Consider the following 22,859-nt stretch of genomic DNA (forward strand, 5'->3'; position numbering starts at 1 on the left):
CACAGATTAATTATATCCTTCTCTGTGCACAAGGAGTCAGATTAACCTAGCTCAGTATACATTATTGTTTAGCCTGCCTTGAAAGGGGACAACAAGCACTATCATAAATAGATTGAAAGACTGTCTGGAGTCACTATATCCTTTGCCGAAATGCTACTTAGCAACTTCCTGCTGCAATACTCTGGGGCATGCCCACACTACAGTTACTACAACGACACCACTACAGTGCCATAGCTGTGCTGCTGTAGACTTTCCCCCCATCAATGGAAGGGGGTTTTTCTATTGATGTAGTTAATCCACCTGTCCGAGAGGTGGTAGCTAGGTTGATGGAAGAATTCTTCCGTTGACCTAGCTGCATCTGCACCGGGGGTTAGGTCAACCTAGCGACAGCGCTCAGGGCATGAATTTTTTCACAGCCCTGAGTGATGTAGCTAGGTTGATCTAATTCTCTTTGGGTGAGTAGGGAGGGGATCTTGAACAATACTGCCAGCCAGATCAGTCACATACCTCATCCGCCATCCTGTCTTACTCTAAATAAAGGTCATGAAGACTTGTTCCTTTGTGAAACGATTCCCCAATACATAGTTAAGAATCTTAGGCTATGTCTACGCTGCACTGCAGTGTGGACTATTGGGGGTGTGAATTGCAGAACATACCAGAGAGTTGCACACACAAAGAGTTGTGTGGATCTTGCTGGCATGAACTTAAGAAGTATCTAGTTCACGTTAACATAGTCCTAACAGAGAACACAAACTAGTTTGGCCAGCAGCATCCATATGGGGCAGTTAGTGCAAAACACTTTGGTACACTTTGCAATTCACGCCCCAATATTCCGCACTATGGCACAGTGTAGGCAAGCCCTTAGTGTCACTTCTGACCAAGCCCTGTATATTGAAAGCCACGTGCCAGTTGTGGTTCAAAAGTGTTTTTTCCAGTGTCGCAAGTTATCAAGGTAGTAATGGAATGAAGGCAATAAATGCTTTATTATTGTAATTCCTGATTAGTAGAGTTTACAGCAGAGCTTCTCAACTATTTGCTACTTGTAAAAATGCTGCTGCATTCTGAACTCCTTGGTTTGACTGACTGTTGGCTGCTTCTGAAGTGGCAGGTGGTTCACAACACTATTATTTTCAAAAGCCTTTAAGGGCCTAAATCCTGGCTACTTTAGAGACCGCATCTTGAACCTTGGGCAAAGCCCTCATCCCTCCTCCAGCCCATTTGTGACAGGCAAAAGGGCCACAGCACATAAAGAAACCTTAATAACCCTGGTTCTGCCTGGGAAAGGCAGCCTCCTGTGACTTCCCTTGAAAGTTTTGGTGTAGTCTGCGGGTGGGTGGAGCAGTGCTGTATGCTGCAGAAATTCTGGGCAGCGCAGCAGTCCATAGGATAATCTGGGGAAGCTGCTGTAATTTAGCCTCAGGGCTGCCTACATTACGCGGAGGGCCTCTCTGGCCCTTGGAGAAGCCCAGGATTGGGAGCATACAATGACGACTCCCCCAGGCTAGAAAGTCAGTGCTTATGTTTATCTACCACCAACCTTTAGAGGGCCCATCAAAGCAGGCAGGCAGACAATTGTGGCTTTGTTGTGGTGGGCTGCGGTGTCTGGAATTCACTGACATTAGTATTTAGCCTAGACTACACTTAAAATGTAGCTAACTACAACCTAGCAACCTCACTCAGGTATGTGAAAAATTCAAACCTGGAGCGCCATTGTTAAGCTGATTTAACTCCCCAGTGTAAATGCAACTACATCCATATAGCTGCTTGGGCACTGGGAGGTGGATCATTTACATTAACAGAAAACTTCCTTCAGTCCACATAGGAAGCATCAACAGCTCTAGCACCTATAGTGTAGGCATGCCCTAAAGTTAATCTTCCCACTTTTTAGGTTCCCTTTAAAAACTCTGAACTTCCAATAATGTTTTAGAACAGTGGTTCTCAACCAGGGGTACACGTATCCCTGGAGTGTGCAGAGGTCTTCCAGGGGGGTGCATCAACTCATCTAGATATTTGCTGGTTTTACAACAGGCTACATAAAAAGCACTAGTGAAGTCAGCAAAAAACTAAAATTTCATACAGACAATGACTTGTTTATACTGCTCTATATACTATACATTGAAATGTAAGTACAATATATTCCAACTGATTTATTTTATAATTATATGGGAAAAATGAGAAAGTAAACATTTTTTCAGTAAGTGTGCTGTGACACACTTGTATTTTTATGTCTGGCTTTGTAAGCAAGTAGTTTTTAAGTGAGGTGTAACTTGGGGGTACACAAGACAAGTCAGATTCCTGAAAGGGGCACAGTAGTCTGGAAAGGTTGAGAGCCACTGTTTTAGAATATCCTGTTAACCCAATATAGGTTTCTTTTCTTTTCAGTCTTTTCTTGGGTTATCTGCCCAACTTAGTTTTAGTTAACTTAAACACCACCTGCATTTTAGCTAAGGCTGTATGTTTGCCACAGCCATGACTTTCATGACAAAACTGAAGTCTCAGTCTGTGTTACATGACAGCTTCATCGGATTTTACAAGTTTGATACAGTGAGTTAGAGTACTGGTGTTAAAAACTTAAAGGTTTTTAAACAATTTTGTTGCTCAATAGCACAGGACTTATAATGACAAACATTAAAAAAACCCAACCTATGAGCTATAACTTAGTAAATGTTTCTATCTTTTACTTTGACAAAGCTGCAGCTTTTCCACTTCCTTTGCCATGACAAACAGCCAGGCTTAATTAAAGTGTTTTTAGATATATTTAGAAGTGCTACACCTTTGTAGCATGCTCTCAGCTATACCGGTGAGGTGCAATTCAGACAGATGTGTTATCAAGACACTCATTCTGCTGGTAGAGGAATACTAATAAAAAAAAAAAAAAAGGTAACGCATTGTTATCAGAAAAGGTAGGTTCCCAATACTGCTTTGCATTCGGAGTGCAAAGTCTATTGCATCTATATTAAAGCAATATCTTGTTACAGCTTGCACTGAAATTTGCTTTTCTCCTCCACTTCTCAAAAAAATAAAATGTTAGAAGAGACTACTGCTACTTTAAAGTACACTGGGATGTTATGCTGCTTTTCACCGTACCTTTTTCTTGTAGAGCTTCATGAATCTGTCTTTGAGCTCTGTAAAGGTTGGTTTCACACAAGTATTGTTTGCTAATGCCAACAGTGAGTGAGAATGGCCCACAGGAGGTACTGAACATAAGCCAGTTTTCCAGCCTTCTTGATTCCATGAGACAAAATGAAGGGAAGGCTTCAACCTGCAATACATACATTCATAGCTAAAATAAGCAAGCAAAGAGGTACAGTACATTGCACAGTGTTAACAGTTCTGTTTACTTTGCTAAAACAAGAAATCTCAAGGGTACCTGCATATAAAATTTCAGGAAGAAAAAAGCCATTATAATTAGCATTTGGCATAACTCTTAGATTTTATAACGTGGAATTAGCATCTTAATTAATGTAACCTTAAAAACCACAGGAGAATACTAATTTTAATAATAATCTGTGAGTTTATTTTATATTTCAGTATAAAATAGAAAGCTACCTTCAAGGGACTTGTATCATAAGGCACTTCACTCAGTTTGTTTTCCATAAAAAAGGGGAAGCCTACCTGCAGCCAAAACTAGTCAGACATAGTGTAATACAATAGACAGCATATTCTTAAGTTTGTTGACATATCATATAGGCTATTCGCTGGTGCTGGAAGAAAGGACAGTTACTTATCTCCCAGTAACAGTGGTTCTTCAAGACGTGTTGTCCACATGGATTACACTCTTGGTGCACATGCACAAGATTGGATTCCTTTGTCTTGGGGCTGTCCCTGTGCCTTAGATGTCCTTGCACCTCAGCACCCGAGGGCATAAAGGGCAGAGCAAGCCCAACCGTTCTTCAGTTGTTTTGTCAATAACGAATCTCAGAGGAGGACTCTGTAGTAGAAGGGAAGGAGGACGGCTCCTGAAGTCCATGTGGATAACACATCTCGAAGAACTACAGTTGCTGTAAAGTAAAAAGTAACCGCTCTTCCTTCAGTGATTGTCCGCATAGATTTCATTCTTGGTGATTGTTTCCTTGGAGATGGGTACTGGAGTCCTACTTGAAAATGACAGCCCTACTAAAATGGGCATCTGATTTGGAAGCCTCTACAATGAATAGTGACTTGTGAATGAGTTGACTGAGCTCCAGGAGGCTGCCTTACGTATTTTCAGTAAGGAACATTCATCAATCTGGTAGCAGAGGCTGACTGAACTCTAGCAGAATGAGTTCTAATATAGCTAGCTGGGTCTAACTTGGATAGCTTGTACCATGTTTTTATATAGCTGAAGACCCATTTTGATAAGCTGTGAGGATACTGCCTGACCTTTAACCCTCTCAGTAGGGTAGCAGAATTCAAGGTTTTTAAAAATAACTTTGACAGATATTCATATTTATTTTCAAGCATTTTTTATATTTAGTGATTTAAATTATCACAGTTGTACAAAATTATGGGTGTCAAGGTTCCTCCCCCACTCTGAACTCTAGGGTACAGATGTGGGGACCTGCATGAAAAACCTCCTAAGCTTATCTTTACCAGCTTAGGTCAAAACTTCCCCAAGGTACAAAATATTCCACCCTTTGTCCTTGGATTGACCGCTACCACCACCAAACTAGTACTGGTTACTGGGGAAGAGCTGTTTGGACACGTCTTTCCCCCCAAAATACTTCCCAAAACCTTGCACCCCACTTCCTGGACAAGGTTTGGTAAAAAGCCTCACCAATTTGCCTAGGTGACTACAGACCCAGACCCTTGGATCTTAAGAACAATGAACAATCCTCCCAACACTTGCACCCCCCCTTTTCTGGGAAATGTTGGATAAAAAGCCTCACCAATTTGCCTAGGTGACCACAGACCCAAACCCTTGGATCTGAGAACAATGAAAAAGCATTCAGTTTTCTTACAAGAAGACTTAATAAAAATAGAAGTAAACAGAAATAAAGAAATCCCCCCTATAAAATCAGGATGGTAGATATCTTACAGGGTAATTAGATTCAAAACACAGAGAACCCCTCTAGGCAAAACCTTAAGTTACAAAAAAGATACACAGACAGAAATAGTTATTCTATTCAGCACAGTTCTTTTCTCAGCCATTTAAAGAAATCATAATCTAACACGTACCTAGCTAGATTACTTACTAAAAGTTCTAAGACTCCATTTCTGGTCTATCCCCGGCAAAGACAGAATATAGACAGACACACAGACCCTTTGTTTCTCTCCCTCCTCCCAGCTTTTGAAAGTATCTTGTCTCCTCATTGGTCATTTTGGTCAGGTGCCAGCGAGGTTACCTTTAGCTTCTTAACCCTTTACAGGTGAGAAGAGCTTTCCCCTGGCCAGGAGGGATTTCAAAGGGGTTTACCCTTCCCTTTATATTTATGACAATGGGTTTGAAGCATTTTTAAATTTTTATCGCACAATTGTTGTAAATTATGGAGGAGTTCAGATTTAATGACAGTAGCAGATGAGATTTTAAAAAAAGTTAAAGCTTTATAACTGCTAAAACCCAAATTGTCACTATCACATGTCAAAATATACAAAGTAAATATCCTTAAATCAAACTCTAAGAAGTTTTCAAGCATCATTTTTCTTACTTTGCCTACCTGTAAATTTTGATTATTACTAGGGCTGTCAATTAATCACAGTTAACTCACACAATTAACTCAAAAAAATTAATCACGATTAAAAAAATTAACTGATTCATCACAGTTTTTAATCACACTGTTAAACTGAAAATTATAAATATTTGTGCATGTTTTTCTACATTTTCAAATATATTTGAAAACGCCCCTTCATGCTTCCGCCACCATTCCAGAGGACATGATTCCATGCTGATGACGCTTGTTAAAAAATAATGTGTTAATTAAATTTGTGATTGAACTCCTTGGGGGAGAATTGTATGTCCCCTGCTCTGTTTTACACCTGCATTCTGCCATATATTTCATGTAATATCAGTCTCAGATGATGACCCAGCACATTTGTTTTAAGACTACTTTCACTGCAGATTTGACAAAACACAAAGAAGGTACCAGTGTGAAATTTCTACAGCACTCAACCCATGTTTTAAGAATCTGAAGTGCCTTCCAAAATCTGAGAGGGACAAGGTGTAGAGCATGCCATCAGAAGTCTTAAAAGAGTAACCCTACAACGCAGAAACTACAGAACCAGAACCACCAAAAAATAAAATCAACCTGTTGTTGGTGGCATCTGACTCTGATGATGAAAATGAACGTGTGTCAGTCCACACTGCTTTGGATTGTTATTGAGCAGAACCTGTCAACAGCATGGAAGCATGTCCTCTGGAATGTTGGCCAAAGCATGAAGGGGCATATGAATCTGGCACGTAAATACTGTGCAATGCCGGCTACAAAAGTGTCATGCCAATGCCTGTTCTCACTTTCAGGTGACACTGTAAATAAGAAGCGGGCAGCATTATCTCCTGTAAATGTAAACAAATTTATTTGTCTTAGCGATTGGCTGAACAAGAAGTAGGAATGAGTGAACTTGTAGGCTCTAAAATTTTACCCAGTTTTGTTTTGAGTTCGGTTATGTAACAACACAAATCTACATTTATAAGTTGCACTTCACGATAAAGAGATTGCACTACAGTACTTGTATGAGGGAACTGAAAAATACTATTTCTTTTGTTTATCTTTTTACAGTGCAAATATTTTAATGAAAAATAATGATATAAAGTGAGCACTGTACACTTCGTATACTGTGTTGTAACTGAAATAAATATATTTGAAATTGTAGAAAAACATCCAAAATATTTATAATAAATTTGTATTGGTAGTCGATTATTAATAGGACAATTAAAAGGGTGAATAATAACGATTAATATTTTAATATTGTGATTACTTTTTAAAATAGTTTGACAGCCCTAATAATTACCAATAGAAATATTTTTCATCTGGTTGTGCATGTACGGTGAAATCAATGTTTGCCTACATTTATCAATAAAAAAAATGAAACCTTCCAAGCCTATCATCAAAGATCACTAGGTGTGCTTCTGAATGATTTTGTCATGTTAAGGTAATATTACAATGCCTTTATTACATCAAGTGTATGAAGTTTAGCTTCCCCTGGAGTTGAGTGAGGCTTAGGGGGGAAAACTGGGAGATGAACTGAACCATTCTCTCACCAAACATCTTTATGACAGGTGTATGATAAGAATGGTGGAGGTTTTTGATAGTATGCAGATAACTATTTGGTAATCACTTGATCATAACCACAAATTGATTTGGCTTGGAAAGGGTCCAATGATGCTTAGAAAGGGTCACTACTTACAAAGCTTAACAAATGTCATTAGGAAGCACAGAATAGTATTTTTAAGCTCTTTCACTTATTTTCTGTTGGTCAGTAACATTTCTTCTCTCAAGTGCCTATAACTAAACTTTTCTCTTTTTGCTGAATTTATTGTTGAAACTTTTTGTATGAATAGGGATATCACTGTGAGCATCTGACAACAGCTTCTGTAATAAGTATTGTGCACAAACAAGCTATAACAATAGATCAAACCTTTCAATGTTTCTGCGAAGGTCTGAAACCTGTACATTTCCTCGAACCAGAAGTGCACAGGCAAGGTACAAGCTATGCTTTGGGTCTGCTTGAATCAACTGGTGATCTTTACTGAAAGCATCTGAAAACATTTGATCCAACCTAAATTAAGAAAAAAAGGCTGTTACCTACTTTTATTAAGCATGTTGAAGTTCTTCACTAATCCTATAGCTTGTAATTTAAGAGCAACTAAAATTCATCCACTTCCTTGTTATTTGAAAGTATAAATTAGACAGTCAAAAAGAATATTCAAACAATAGCACAAGCTGGACGAACTATTTCAACTTACATCTTCTTATGCCCACATATTATTTGCTTTTCTTGGCTCTCTTTCCTTTGAGCACTTTAGCATATAAGTTACACCAAGGTCAGAAATAGTGGATAAAGGGGAGTAAGGTACATGCCAGTAACTTGTGTTGAGTATACCAGTCGTGTCCAAGAGTTGTGATGAGTGTACAAGAGTTGATGCAACCCGAACCCACTGAACCACACTTCATCTTTATTTCTTAAGGAGTTGTTTGGCACTTTTGGGAAAATTTCCTTTTTTTTTTTCAAGTTCAAATTGGATTGGCTTATGTGATCTGTGGAAGGAGAGTCATGGTTGAACAGATCTTTTGGGGCCCAAAGTGGTAAAGCTCCACTACCGTAGGATCTGGAAAGTTCATAAAGGGGTGGAGTCTTGGGAAGAGAGGTACAATTATACCTGGGCATAATATCGAGAAGTAGATGGTGGAAAGAAAGTTTAAAGCTTTATACCTGGAAAGTTAAGTTTTTAATGTAGATAAAAGACTCCACTTTCACAAGTCGCCTTCATGCCTTCTTTCAGTCCCCGGTATACTCCTTTAAGCTGCCCTTCCATGTGCCCGAGGTATACAGTTTGTCCCCACTCTGCGTCCTCTACCACTTACCTCACCCAGAATCTCTCTATTAAAAGAGCTGAGAACATAATGCTACCCTGCATGTGTCCCCCATTCCCTACCAACATAGGTACATCTCCCAGTTCCCTGCATCTTACTCCATACCCCATCCTGGAATATCATCACTGCATTTCCCCTTAATCTTCCATCCTCCCATTTACCTGTACAGGGACCCTCACCAGCACTGCACCACCCTCTATCACTGCTCTACTGGTGAGATTAAATTCCTGGGTGGGAGGTAGAAACACCCCATCACCAAGCTCTTAATATAATACATCTTTGCAGTCCCCTCACTGATTTTCAAAGAGCCCACTAAAAAGGCACTTCTCTGAAAGGCTAACAAAACATATTTTGAGTTTGTAAGCCAAGCCATAGTGGAGATTGAGCTTAAAAAAAACACTATTAAGAACATTTTTTAAGGTGAATATCAGGGCAATTTTGGAAATACCACAATACTTTTAAATTTCTTTTATTTTTTCCCACAGGCTTCCAACGAAATTTTTATCCTGGGGTTAGATATAGAATATGCAGTTTTCTTTTTGTGGATGTTAGAAGAGTTTAAAATAGGGTTTAAACCAGACCTCAGCTATGGCGTAGCCTCCCACCATAACAGTCTGTTTCACCTACCTTCTAGAAGGTACATTAACATCAGCCAATGTATACAGAGGAGTCAAGCTGGAAACCAGGTAATGAAGTCGAGGAAAGGGAACCAAATTCATGCTGATTTCATTAAGATCCATATTAAGGGAACCTTCAAACCTGGCAGAGCTAAAAGTTTAATAGTACTATTATAAAACCAAAATCATTTATTTACAAAAAGTTATGTAGAAGCTTGATAGGTTACTGTTATATCCATAATTTTTTCCAGTTGTTCCCTATAACAGAGAACATCATGGAAATGAAATATATTGCTTGCAGTGTTGTTGAAGCCATGATGGTCCCATGATATGAGAGACACAAGGTGATTTATTTTATTGGACCAACTTCTGTTGGTGAAAGATCAGCTTTCGAGCACCACCGAGGCAATCTGTTCCATCTTGTACTTAGCTGTGACACTCTAATTACCTTTCCAAGACCTGAAGACGACCTCCATGGAGTTTGAAAGCTTGTCTCTTTCACCAACAGAAGCTGGTCTAATAAAAGATATTACCTCACCCCCTTCTCTCTTTCATGAAGTATAATGTCATTTTACAACTCCAGAATTGGTGATTCAATCACTATCACGAGAGTTACTGGTTTTTCATACATTTGTACCAATATCCTTCGTGTCTCTTAAAAAAAAGCACTGAACATTAACACTAAGCACCACTGTTTACTGGTTAAGGTACTGCTCTACAGCGAGGTGGTGTTTGGCTGAAGATAAGCCTGAGGTGTGATAACTCCCTTAGTAACTAGACATTTCAGGGTTACTACTGCAGATCATTTCCCATAATTGGGAATAGGGATTAGGCAGTAAGGGCTGCTATACTACTAAACATAATGGGGGGTTAACAGTTAGCTATGGTCATTAACTGAAATAAAGAGAATTGGCTAGCAGGAACATGTACAAAAAGTCTTAACCTCTCTGTTTAACACAGAGTCAGTATATGACTGTATAAAGCTACAGGCCATCTATATCTATACATGTGCAAGAATCTTTCCACCAATTCATTTCAACCAAAAGAACTGCATTATGCAAATAAACAGACGACGACAAGAATGGAGAGAAGAGAGGAGGAGTTATGCCTCCATCCCACTGAGTGTACTGCACTGATAACAGAGCAGCCACAAAAGGAGAAAAAAAGAGGGAAAAAAAGCAGAAAAAAATGGATGCCAAAATCCTGATGTTACAATCCTAAACAAAATGTTCACAGGGTAGCAGCAGGTGGCAGGAGACGGAGGGCCAGAGACATGGAATGCTCAAAGGATGAAAGAGTCAAGAAACCTGGAAACACTAGACAAAAAGTTTTCATGGTTAAAGAAAAAAAAAGTGAGAAGTAATCATTAGACATCAGTTTTAGTAACCAAACCTATTTTAATAATGATTTTGCATAAATTCACACATCTTTTGCACCAATCAGTTACAAAAAGTAGAGGAGTACTCTTAAAGCATTAGTTCCAATTAACTTCAATGGGAGTTCTTATAGTGATTAGTTTTGTATATTAAAGAACCAGTGTTTTGGGGGCAGCAGGTATATTCAAGAGGTGGTGTATCACTACTTGAGTAATATTCGTTTAGACCCTGTCTTGTCTCATTAGGTTCCTATTTTTAATAAAGGTGAATGGCATTTCTGCTGCATAAATATTTTCTTATATTTGAATGTACTTCAATTTGTCTTTTGAAAAATCACTCATTAATAACTTCTCACTTTTTAAATTTATTTAACACCTACTTGACACACAATGTAAGGGTCGAAGACCTGAACATCTTAAAAAATTTCTACTTGCCTGTGGTGAGTAATCACTTCCTCCAATGGGTGAGTAAATCATTAAAAAAAAAAAAAACCCTCCACACCACCACAAAAACAAACAAACACCACACACACCAGATCTTTAGGCCAAACCATGGATTTTTTTTTTAAAAAAAAAAAGTTTCTTTTGAGAAGGGCAAGTTCTCATGATAGGTTTGCAAAGCCAGGCTAGCATGTTAGAAAAGTATCAGTCCTAAGAATTCAGATGACCTCTTTCTTCATCTGTACCACAGTTCAGGATTTCTCCTACTGAATGTCAGAGGGGTGTCACTGAAGTCAATGAGAGTTTTGCCATTGACTTCAATGGGACAGGATTTAATTCAATATCCCTTTTAGGGGTTCTACAGTAGTTTCCTCATGCTAAAATGTAAGCCACTTTGCCAAATTACCCCCTGAAGTGGGTTCTCTAGACTGCTGTTACAAGACTTGAACAGTGCTTATTAACTTAATTACAACAGCTGACTAATACCAAACTGAGAATGGATCAATATTTTCAGAAGTGCAGAACATCCATTGTGCATACTATCTCTCGCAGCATTACTTGCATAGTGGAATACTCAGTAAGATTACCTTGTCAGGTTCAGCAGCAAGTTGGCCACAATATTGTTCATAGCATCAAATGGCTTCTCCTGTTCAGTTTTGATACTGCCTGCACTTGAGGTTAACAAGCTGTTTTGTTTCACAGTTGATCCTAGCTTTCCAGAATTTGTCATCTGATGAATTTTACTAACTATAGAAAATAAAGACTTGGAGAGAAGACAAAATGAAATAATTATAATAAAAAAAAAAGCTTCCAGATACTTCTGTACATAGAGCTTTCACATTCAGTGTCCCTGTTCATTTCAGTTAAACTTAGAACCTAAGAACAAAAATTTAAGCACAGTAGCTAAAGTTAACAGTTTGTGCCTTTGAAGTCTGCTTCACTTCACAGTTTGGTCATTCGCAATTGACTAAATGTATTTTTGAACTGCTTTTCTTAAAACGTGTCAAGGGAATTGAAACTTAACTCAAACAAGTTTAACTTTTATTCAAATACAGAAAAACCTGTATTTTCTAAATAGGATATTTGTTCTCATGTTCATATAATTCAAAAGAGAGTACAAGAGTTTCTTCAAACAAAAAAATTCACTTTTGCATGGGGGACAATTTTGTTTATAAACCAATAGCCTTATATTGAGAATAAGGATCTTAAAAACAAGGGTTTTTGCAATCATTTACTGTTTACCTTAAAGCAGACATAGGAATAAAATTCCCTGCTACAGACCATTTCTGTAAGGAAGGGGAAAAGTACTGGGCAATTTTTAAATGATTCCCAAAATAAGGATACAATTTTCAAAAAACCCAAAATAACTTAGGACCCTAAGTAGGGTTGCCACATGTCTGGTTTCTGACTGCAAAGTCTAGTCGAAAAGGGAACCTGGCAGTGTCACTAAAAGTCCAGTTACCAGAGTAAATGTGATCAACCTCCCTGCCGAGAGGGAGGGAAGATCAGCAGATGTTCAGACGCTGACGGAGAGCATCAGTTACGGCTACAGGAGGCCTCTCACAGCCCGGGGAGGCACGTCTGACTGAGGAGGGAGCCGGCCCAGGGCTGGGGAGTGCCCACAGGTTCGCACTGGCGCTGCGAGCAAAGTGGGTGAGGGGAGGGCAAGCTTCAAGCACGAGCGAGAGGCCATAGGAAGGAAGGGGGCAGCCCAATACCTACAGGGCGTGGATGTTGGGAGAGGGGCCATTTGGAGAGCAGTGCTTGGATCTGCTCGCCCCCCTGCCGGTTGCAGAGGGGCCTGGGCTCGGCACGCTGCACCGCATGGGGCCACTTCCCCTGACGGGCCAGGCTCCCCATCCCCACTCCCTGCATGGTATGATCACTGCCCAGGTAGGACCCTGGCTACCCCCCGATGCTACTCCCTGGGAACTCGGGTGCTCGCTCGCTCTGGGCAGCAGAAGTTGGCAGACTTCAGTGCATTGCAGCCAGCCAGCTCCAGCCTTAGCCAGGGTAGCCTGGGAGCTGGGGTCCCGGGGCCTCAAGAGCCTCTCGCCGTGGGGTGCAGAGGAACCAGGAGCGGAGGCTCGTTAAACCCCTCGAGAGAAGTGGGGAGACCCCAGAACCAATATTTCTGTGCAAATTTTCTGAAGCCAGCCAGGCCGAGCGGGTCACCGCTGCTGGGGGTGGAGGGTGGGGGAAAGGGGGCTACAAACAATGGGGCAAGTTCCCCAGATGGAAGCGACCAGCCCCCTACCCCCAGTTCTATGGACCCAGACAGGCAAGGGACATCTGAGCGTGTTTGGAACCGTTCCTTGCCTCAGTGTTGGGGGCGGGGGGAGGAGGGGCAGCCTGGAGGAGCTGGTGTGGGGAGCTGGGAGTCAGGACTCCTGGGTTCTCTTCCTGGCTTTGGGAGGGGAGTGGGGGCTAGTAGGTTAGAGCAGGGGGCTGGAAGTCAGGAATCTTGGGTTCTATCCCCAGCTCCAAGCTGTGTGATGTGAGTGGCTTATGCAGAGAGTGGCCCCCCGCAGGTAAATGGTGGGGGGGGCAGAGTGTGGCGGTCCCCAGGTTGGGCGCAGGGTGGAGGAGGGGGAGGAGTGAATGGAGGGCGGAACCTTGGGGGAGAGGGTGGAGCAGAGGGTGGGGCCTCGGGGGAGGAGCAGGGTGTCCAGTTTTCAGAAATGGGAAAATTGGCAACCTTAACCTTAAGTCTCATTTTCAAAAGTGACGTAAGAGCCCAAGCCACTTTGGCTCTTTTTGAAAATAAGTTTCAGGATAACATTTTCCTGTTCATCAATACAGAGAAGGAAGAAACACTTCCTACGTAATGTATACCACAAGAGAAATTGACAAGAATATGAATACTCTCTTACTTCATTTTCAATTGGAAGCACACAGTCCGCATGCTCATTAAGTTCCTTCATAGCCAGAACACTGTTATATGGAGAAGTAATGACATCATCCTCCCCAGAAGGGTAAACTGAAGTAACAAATCTATATACTTCCGGGAACTCATCCTCAAGCACATTTAGTACAAAAGTACCAAGACCAGATCCTGTCCCTAAGAATAATTAAGAAGATAGTTACAATGAAAAGAGATAATGCTTAAAACATCCTGAATTATTTAAATCCCCTCTGAAACACAAGATTTCTTTGTACATTACAGACCAGATTTTCATAAGAGCTCAGCACTCGGTGATCACAGAAGGATTTAGTAGAGTTGGACAGGAAAAGGTTTTTCCATCCTGAACTGGGATAAGAATTTGAAATCTTGAACATTTTTGTGAACCAAAAATCTGAAAACAATTTTTATTTGGGTCAGCTGAAGAAATGTTGAAACAATTTCTAAATTAAAAAAAAATATTTTGAAATGGGAAATTTGTCAATTTAACAGGGATCCTGGGTGATTTTCCATCACTGACAATTTTAAAATCAAGACTGGACGTTTTTCTAAAGTCTGCTGTAGGAATTATTTTGGGGAAGTTCTATGGCCTCTGCTATATAGGAAGTCAGACTTTATGATCTAAATCCCTTCTGACCTTGGAATCTATGAAAAATGACTCTTTTCCGTAAAAAGTTTGTTTGGATGAATTTGTGTTTTCTGACTGAAAAACTTTTAGTTGAAAAATTCCAGACCAGCTCTCGTACTAAGCTTTTATGAAATACCCTTAAGTGTTACATCTAGTCTACTGTGGAACATTTCTTGTGATGGGACCATGACTCCTCTTAGCAAGTTGTTCTAGTGTCTAGCTAACTTTATTGTTAAAAACATAAGCATGGATATTTATAAAAGATGTGGTTTTGGAATCTTTTTAGAAAACTTAAATATTGTATCCCATCAGTGTGTATTTCTACTTAAGCCTAAAATACAGATTCAAGTAGAACAATAATGCAGGTTAAAGAGCATCTTCAGCTTGTGTGTGTAGATATATCATCCTGGGAAAAGGCAGGGTATCTACATAATGAGTTTTGTATAGTACAGTTTGTATGTTAGAGTGTAATTATACTCAGAGATGACTGCAAGTGGTACTTTTTGGTGTTCAAATTTATTTTTCCTTCAGTGACTTCCTTATTAAGTTTGCTTGGTTTTCAAGTCAGAACATGATTTCCCCCCCTTTCTTTACTATCAACATTAAGTTCAAATCAGAGACCTGAAAATTAAGCTGTGGATCTTCTGCCTTGGACAGCTAATGTTCTGGAATCCTAGCAGCTGGCAATTTCAATTATGAGGCTGGAGGATGAGGAGAATATAACTGCTTTTCTGCAATGCTGAGAGTAGTAATAAGCAGGTTCTCTCAAACTAAGCATATTACATTGAAGACACAGCACAAAGATACATGGAAACGGGGCTACTTTCATATTCAGTTTTCAGATCCTAGTCATTTAAACTATCTTCTCTTAATGTAACAGCACTGAAGTTGTTCAAGTTTGGTTCCAATATGCTAACACCAAAGTTGTCATTGCACAAGGTTCCCCTTGGATACATTTACAAAAATGGTACTAGGAGAACACTTCATTTATGTTGATAATAGGTAAAAAAGTTAGAAGAAAACGGATGGTCTGACAATCATGGTCCAAACACCCCAAAGGAGAACAGAAAATCACAGATGGAAACAAAAAAAAATACCACAGATAGAAACACAAAAAAATTAAGCTACCTCTTTATCCTCCTTAAAACTCTGCTTTTCTGTGATGCCTACAAAAAAAACAACCCTTGAAAATCATTAGGCACTTACATACTTAGACCTATTGCCTATCACGCTGACTTCTATGGTCTCCTTGTGCACCCCCATCTGTCTCTATCCATCTGTTGTCTCTAGTCTTATACTTGGATTGTACGCTGTTTGAGGCAGGGATTGTCTTTTTGTTCTGTGTATACAGTGTAACAAAAAGGAGTCCTAGTCATGAAACAGGAACCCAAGGTGCTACGGTAATATTACTATAACTACTAACTTGACTTAAAGGGTATTTGTTGATTAAAAAAATTCCTTACCATGTTACCAGTGTCTTATATTAAAGTAAAAAATTTTCAAAATCTAGTTCCTTTTTCACTTGTGGCATTTGCAGACATGTTAACCATGAAAAAAAGCTTACCACCTCCCATTGAATGAATTACAAAAAAACACTGCAGACAGTCGCAGTGTTCTGCCATCCTCCTCAGCTTTTCCACAATATGTTCCCGGTACCGACAGCCATACAGTTGATGACCTACAGCCCTGCATATATGAGAAATGATTAAGAAAGTTTAAACTTAAGCTTTGTACTCTAATACTTCCTATTCTTGTCTGTACACACAGTTGAATGGTTCAGAATCTGTACTCAGTATTTTGTTCTCATAGAAAAATAAATTGTGATGTTGGAAGCATATACAAAATAAGGATACAGCATAACACAGAAGTACTGCTTATTTAATAATTTTTTAAAGTCACAAATGGGAAGGAAGGGAACTATTTTTCCCTCAACCCATTACTATCAATGGAAGTTAGACACCCACATTAAGGGGAAAAATCCAGTTCAGTATTTAGTAAAATGAAAACTGACAGACAGTTTTTATTATAGGAGCTCTGAATACTGGAGCTCGTAGTTACAACAATTACTGAAGGTAAAACCAAGGTTTTTTCCAGTACCACTCTACCTATAATGACCGATATACTAATGTGTTAAGAGACTCAATATTATGGGATTCTCAACTGCTGCATTGCTCCCTACTTTGGGATATTGCTTAGGGCCTGTCTACATTACCCGCTGGACGGATGGGCAACGATCAATCCAGCAGGGGTCGACTTATTGCATCTACTCTAGATAAATCAACCGCTGAGTGCTCTCCCGTCGACTCCAGTACTCTACCAGAGCGAGAGGCGTAGGCAGAATCGAAGGGGGAGCATCAGCCATCGACTTACTGCAGTAAGTAGATCTAAGTACGTCGACTTCAGCTACGTTATTCACATAGCTGAATTTGCGTAACTTAGATCAACCCCCTCCTCCCCCGCCAATGTAGACCAGGCCTTAGAACTCTTTAGTGAGCTGAGTATTGTGCTAACGCCTCAGAGAAAAATTGGAAATTTGTTCAGTTATCTACTTTATTCTGAGTTTCTCCTCCCTTTTTTGTGACTTGGCTGTCTATGCAAAAAGTCAGGATCTGTGTTGCCAGAAGTCAGAAATTCATCTGCTTCCGTTATTCACTCCTCACTCGGTCTCCAAGCAAGTTGCACAAATGTCCCAAACAAGATTATGACCTCCAGTGAAAAATGAGCCGCTGGAGCAGGAGAATGCCTAAGACAAACAATCCTTTCTTCATGCAAGTAGGCCATGTAACAAAAAACAGTGAGGGAAGAGAAACACAGAAGAAATGATATATCAGCAGAATGATTCATAAATAAAGTGCTTTTCAAAGTTCTCCTCAAGGTGACAGCAATTCTAAGATTTACTGTTAATGTGGCACAGTTCCCCCCGGTGCAATAGAATCCTCTTGAAAGACATTGCTATCATTTCCCTTTTCAACTGCCATCTATTAGTAGCTAAAATTGCTTTGCGAAGAAGAGTTTATTCTCACCAGTTGTTCCCTGAACCAGAAACATCTGTGATGAGCTGCTTGCTATCAAACACATCTCTCAATGGCCCCTGCAGAATTTCATTCACTACACCCTCCTCCATGTCAATCAAGAGAGCCTTAGAGAAAGAAAATTTTTAGTTCAGTCAGTATGCCACTCTTTGAAATAGTTACACAAAAGGGATGCAAGTACTTGCAAGATAAAAGGTTTCTTGTTCCTTTAAAGTTTCAGGCAGAAAGATCTTATTTTAAAAGATACACTATGACTGAGAAGCCGACTCTAGAAAAATTCACCTTGATCTCCTTGTCAGAAGACAAAATTTAATGAAGCATTATTTCAGTTATTTCAACTTTTGTTTATGCTGTTCAAAACTTCAAGGGTTAAATGCATAACATGCTGAATACTTAGTAACAAAAAAAAAAATTGCCATAGCTTTTCAAAGATGTTTCCTCTTAAAAACTTAGTTAACATAAATGGCTCAAATAAAACCCTTTACTGCCCCCTCCAAACAAACACCATCTATTCATGTGATCTACACAATCATTTCCCCAAATTATACATTTTAAATTATTACTGAAGTCTGCCCATGAAGTGGACTCTAATACTGTTACACTAATCTGGGGAACTAAGAAATTTCAGTTTCAGTTTGAGAAACATGTCTAAAATTGTGCATTTAAGACAAAAGGTAAATATAGGAAGTTTAAACCGTGAGCTCTTTACAGTCATAAGTATGCAATGTATACATCTATAAAGATAATTTTGGTCTTACTCGTGCTTTTAAAGAGAAGATTTTTCCTTTGTGAATATCAGCACCATCACCACCATTTCTGGAAAAGGGAGAAATGTTTTATAAGATCAAAACCATTATGGAAGTGATACAGTATTATTAAAATTCTCTTTCCTTCTCATTGATCTCTGCTGTCCATAGAGGTTTGGCTCAATGCAAAACTATACCACTCCCCCTCACACACAAACACATTCCACAAGCAAAGTCTTAACGGAAATTCCCTAAAATAAAATCTTCACAGGATCCCATCCCACTGATGATATCTTAATATCAACTTCACGTGACGTTAAGATGGTCAGCATGAAATATTTACCATCAGGAACATCCCCCTACTCGTAGCTGCCGAAGTAGCTGGCTCTGGGAGAGGAGTATAGTATACAGTGGTTAGACAGAGGACAACTAGACTGGTTTAATCACTCTGAAATGCAGTATGGTGCCGTGTGTAATATCTGGGCCTGTCAAAAGAAAAACCTGGGTCCTGTGCCTGCAGTGACCTTGCATAAGCTCTCAGCTAACTTATTTTTAAAAAACAAAAAAAAAGAGTAGGGGAGTGTTCAGCAGCTCTTCACTATCTTCTAGGTTATGTTTCATAACCTAGTTAATTATAAAGGTAATGAATTGTTCGGGAATTTAAACAGCACTCAGAGGTTAGATTTGAGCTCCTACTCTCCTTTTTTTCCAGTTCAGGAACTTCCCCCTAGGCTACAGGGCACAGTCAAGTAACTATGATGTGATTGGAATAACAGAGACTTGGTGGGGTAAGTCACATGTCTGGAGTACTGTCATGGATGGGTATAAACTGTTCAGGAAGGAGAGGCCGGGGAGAAAAGGTGAAGAAGTTGCACTGCATGTAAGAGAACAGTATGATTGCTAAGAGCTCCAGGATGAAACTGGAGAAAAGCCTGTTAAGAGTCTTTGGGTTAAGTTTCGAGGCAAGAGTAACAATGGTGGTGTTGTGGTGGGCGTCTGCTATATTCCACCAGACCAGAAGGATGAGGTAGACGAGACTTTCTTCGGACAACTCACAGAAGTTTCCAGAACACAGGCCCTGGTTCTTATGGGGGACTTCAATCAACCTGACATCAGCTGGGAGAGCAATACAGCGGTGCACAGACCATCCAGGAAGTTTTTTGAGAGTGTTGGGGACAACTTCCTGGTGCAAGTGCTGGAGGAACCAACTAGGGGCTGTACTTCTCCTGACTTGCTGCTCAAACAGGGAAGAACTGGTAGGGGAAGTAGAAATGGGTGGCATCCTGGGCAGCAGTGACCATGAGATGGTCAAGTTCAGGATCCTGACAAAAGGAAGAAAAGAGAGCAACAGAACTCGGACGCTGGACTTCAGAAAAGAAGACTTTGATTCTCTCAGGGAACTGATGGGCAGGATCCCCTAGGGGCATAAGATGAGGGGGAAAGGAGTCCAGGAGAGTTGGCTGCATTTTAAAGCAGCCTTATTGAGGACACAGGAACAAATCATCCCGCTGTGCAGAAAATAGCAAATATGGCAGGTGACCAGCTTGGCTTAACAGAGAAATCTTTGGTGAGCTTAAACACAAAAAGGAAACTTACAAGAAGTGGAAGCTTGGACAGATGAGTAGGGAGGAGTATAAAAATATTGTTTGAGCATGCAGGGATATAATCAAGAAGGCCAAAGCACAACTGGAGTTGCAGGTAGCACGGGATGTGTCGGGTAACAAGAAGGGTTTCTACAGGTATGTTAGCAAGAAGGTTGTCAGGGAAAGTGTGGGACCCTTACTGAATCAGGAAGGCAACCTAGTGACAGATGATGTGGAAAAAGCTGAAGTACTCAATGCTTTTTTTGCCTTGGTCTTCCCAGACAACATCAGCTCCCAGATTGCTGCATTGGGCAGCGCAGTATGGGGAGGAGGTGAGCAGCCCTCAGTGGTGAAAGAACAGGTTAAGGACTATTTAGAAAAGCTGGACAAGCACAAATCCATGGGGCTGGATGCATCCGAGGGTGCTAAAGGAGCTGGCTGATGTGATTGCAGAGCCATTGGCCGTTATCTTTGAAAACTCGCAGTGATCGGGGGAAGTCCCAAACAACTGGAAAAAGTGCCCATCTTTAAAAAAGGGAAGAAGGAGAATCTGGAGAACTACAGACCAGTCAGCCTCACCTCAGTCCCTGAAAAAATCATGGAGCAGGTCCTCAAGGAATCCATTCTGAAGAACCTGAAGGACAGAAAGGTGATCAGGGTCAACATGGATTCACCAAGGGCAAGTCATGCCTGACCAACCTGATTGCCTTCTATGATGAGATGACTGGCTCAGGATATGGGGAAAGCAGTGGACCTGATATATCTTGACTTTTTCAAAGCTTTTGATAAAGTCTCCCAAAGTAATTCTTGCCAGCAAGTTAAAGTAGTATGGATTGGATGAATGGACTATAAAATGGATAGAAAGCTGGCTAGATCATCTGGCTCAACAGGTAGTGATCAACGCTCAACGTCTAGTTGGCAGCTGGTATCAAGCGGAGTGCCCCAGGGGTTGGTCCTGGGGCTGGATTTGTTCATCATCTTTATTAATTATCTGGATGATGGAATGGATTGCACCCTCAGCAAGTCTGCGGATGACATTAAGAATGTGGGGGGGGGGGGAAGAGGTAAATACGCTGGAAGGTAGGGATAGGGTCCAGAGTGACATAGACAAATTGGAGGATTGGGCCAAAAGAAATCTGATGAGGTGCAACAAGGACAAGTGCAGAGTGACAAGTGACGGAAGAATCCCATGCCCTGCTACAGGCTGGGGACCTACTGGCTAAGCAGCAGTTCTGCAGCAAAGACCTGGGGATTATCGGGGACGAGAAGCAGGATATGAGTCAACAGTGTGCCCTTGTTGCCAAGAAGGCTAATAGCATATTGGGCTGCATTACTAGAAGCACTGCCAGCAGATCGAGGGAAGTGATTATTCCCCTCTATTTGGCACTGATGAGGCCACATCTGGAGCATTGCGTCCAGTTTTGGGTCCCCCACTACAGAAAGGATGTGGGCAAATTGGAGAGAGTCCAGCAGAGGGCAACTAAAATGATTAGGGGGCTGGGGCACATGATGTATGAGGAGAGGCTGAGGGAACTGGGCTGTTCTCAGTGGTGGCAGATGACAGAAGCAGCAGCAATGGCATCAAGTTGTAGTAGGGGAGGTCTAGGTTGGATATTAGGAAAGACTATTTCACTAGGAGGGTGGTGAGGCACTGGAATGGGTTACCTAGGGAGGTGGTGGAATCTATAGCCTTAGAGGTTTTTAAGGCCCAGCTTGACAAAGCTCTTGCTGGGATGCTTTAGTTGGGGTTGGTCCTGCTTTGAGCAGGGGGCTGGACTACATGACCTCCTGAGGTCTCTTCCAACCCTCATCTATGATTTGATGAGGTACACACTCTCTCCCTTCCCCACCCTCCCTGAGTGGGCGATGGCATTTGTGCTGCAGCAGATTTGTCATCAAACTAAAATCTGGTGGGTTCACCTTGACATCCATTTTCTGTTACGGCAAAAAAAGTTATAAAGCAGTCTATGGACAAACATACTGATGTATAACTGGTATTCAAGGAATCAGCATACGAGGAGCAGCAATGTGGCCAAAGCAGCATGTTTTTCCTTTATGCTCTTTTTGCAAGAAATCTAAGTGAGTCAATCCAAAATTCAAATAATACTCTAAATTTATTGTCTGTATTTTGGTTTTTGCCATTTCAATGAAGTCTTTACAAAATAAAGGTTTAAAGCCACTGTTATAATTGAACTTTGCCACACAACCTTAACTATCTTGCAGCTACTGATCCACCATCGTATTAGATAGAAAGCTGCTTAATAGTTTTACAGCTAAATACCATGCATGGGAAGCAGCACAACTGTTTTATTCCTTTAATTAAATTACAGAGCATGTGGCGTAGATGCACATGTGTAAGCAGGGAGGAGTAGAAGGGGCGCCGGTATGGTGGGATAGGTGGGTTTGTTTTTCTCTCTAGCTATGGGTTCTCGTGCTCATGCTAGAAAAGGTTAGGTAAATTTTTCAAGGCCTGCATAGTTTGTGCTTCTTAAATGAATTCCTCTTGCAAGATCCGCAATCAACACTAAAAATCATAATTATAAAGCCTGACATTTGAATATGACTGAGCGGTTGAAGCAGAATACATTTTATTTTAAAGGAAAATTAATGTGCAGTTATTAACTGACTGCTTTTTTTTGGCAGGAGGGAGAAGGGTGAAGGAGGAGGAGAATACTTTCATAGACTTAGAATAGCAAAGGTCTATATCAAAGAGGAGGAGGAGGATAGGCACAATGTATGAAAGTACAAGACGTTAGGATCTCTTTCTAGCACAATTAGTAGTTTGACCTGAAACACAGATAAAACTGTAGTTTATTATGGACAATAGCAGATCGGGATTGCTGACCTACTGAAATCAATTACTGTGATAAATTTCAAATTGCTCTCTTGATACAGCAAAGCTTACCTGGTATCCACATTTCTAAAGAAGCTGCTTAATGCTTCATCATAAATTCCTTTCTGAAAAACAGAAACGTTGCACGAGTTAAGTTTTAAGTGTGCAATTTTAGAGATTCTCTGCTATTTC

At 40.6% G+C, this 22,859-nt stretch overlaps 1 protein-coding gene across 2 annotated transcripts in view; it reads right to left on the bottom strand.

The window, feature by feature from the left end:
- TUBE1 (tubulin epsilon 1) overlaps positions 1 to 22,859 on the bottom strand; it is a 29,474-nt gene that overhangs the window by 3,596 nt on the left and 3,019 nt on the right. Inside the window, exons 2-11 of one of the 2 annotated variants that reach the window (XM_048844763.2) lie at positions 22,740 to 22,792; positions 20,414 to 20,468; positions 18,264 to 18,321; positions 17,497 to 17,612; positions 16,038 to 16,159; positions 13,817 to 14,004; positions 11,531 to 11,706; positions 9,138 to 9,278; positions 7,555 to 7,695; positions 3,088 to 3,262 (exon numbers count right to left, since the gene is read on the bottom strand). In XM_048844763.2, coding sequence (XP_048700720.1) covers positions 3,088 to 3,262; positions 7,555 to 7,695; positions 9,138 to 9,278; positions 11,531 to 11,706; positions 13,817 to 14,004; positions 16,038 to 16,159; positions 17,497 to 17,597 — 1,044 coding nt within the window. In that variant the 5' untranslated portion in view covers positions 17,598 to 17,612; positions 18,264 to 18,321; positions 20,414 to 20,468; positions 22,740 to 22,792. The remainder of the gene's footprint in view (positions 1 to 3,087; positions 3,263 to 7,554; positions 7,696 to 9,137; positions 9,279 to 11,530; positions 11,707 to 13,816; positions 14,005 to 16,037; positions 16,160 to 17,496; positions 17,613 to 18,263; positions 18,322 to 20,413; positions 20,469 to 22,739; positions 22,793 to 22,859) is intronic. The other variant, XM_048844761.2, reaches the window with a different exon arrangement.

The sequence above is a fragment of the Caretta caretta genome, chromosome 3, assembly GCF_965140235.1.
Source record: "Caretta caretta isolate rCarCar2 chromosome 3, rCarCar1.hap1, whole genome shotgun sequence".
Lineage (NCBI taxonomy): Eukaryota > Metazoa > Chordata > Testudines > Cheloniidae > Caretta > Caretta caretta.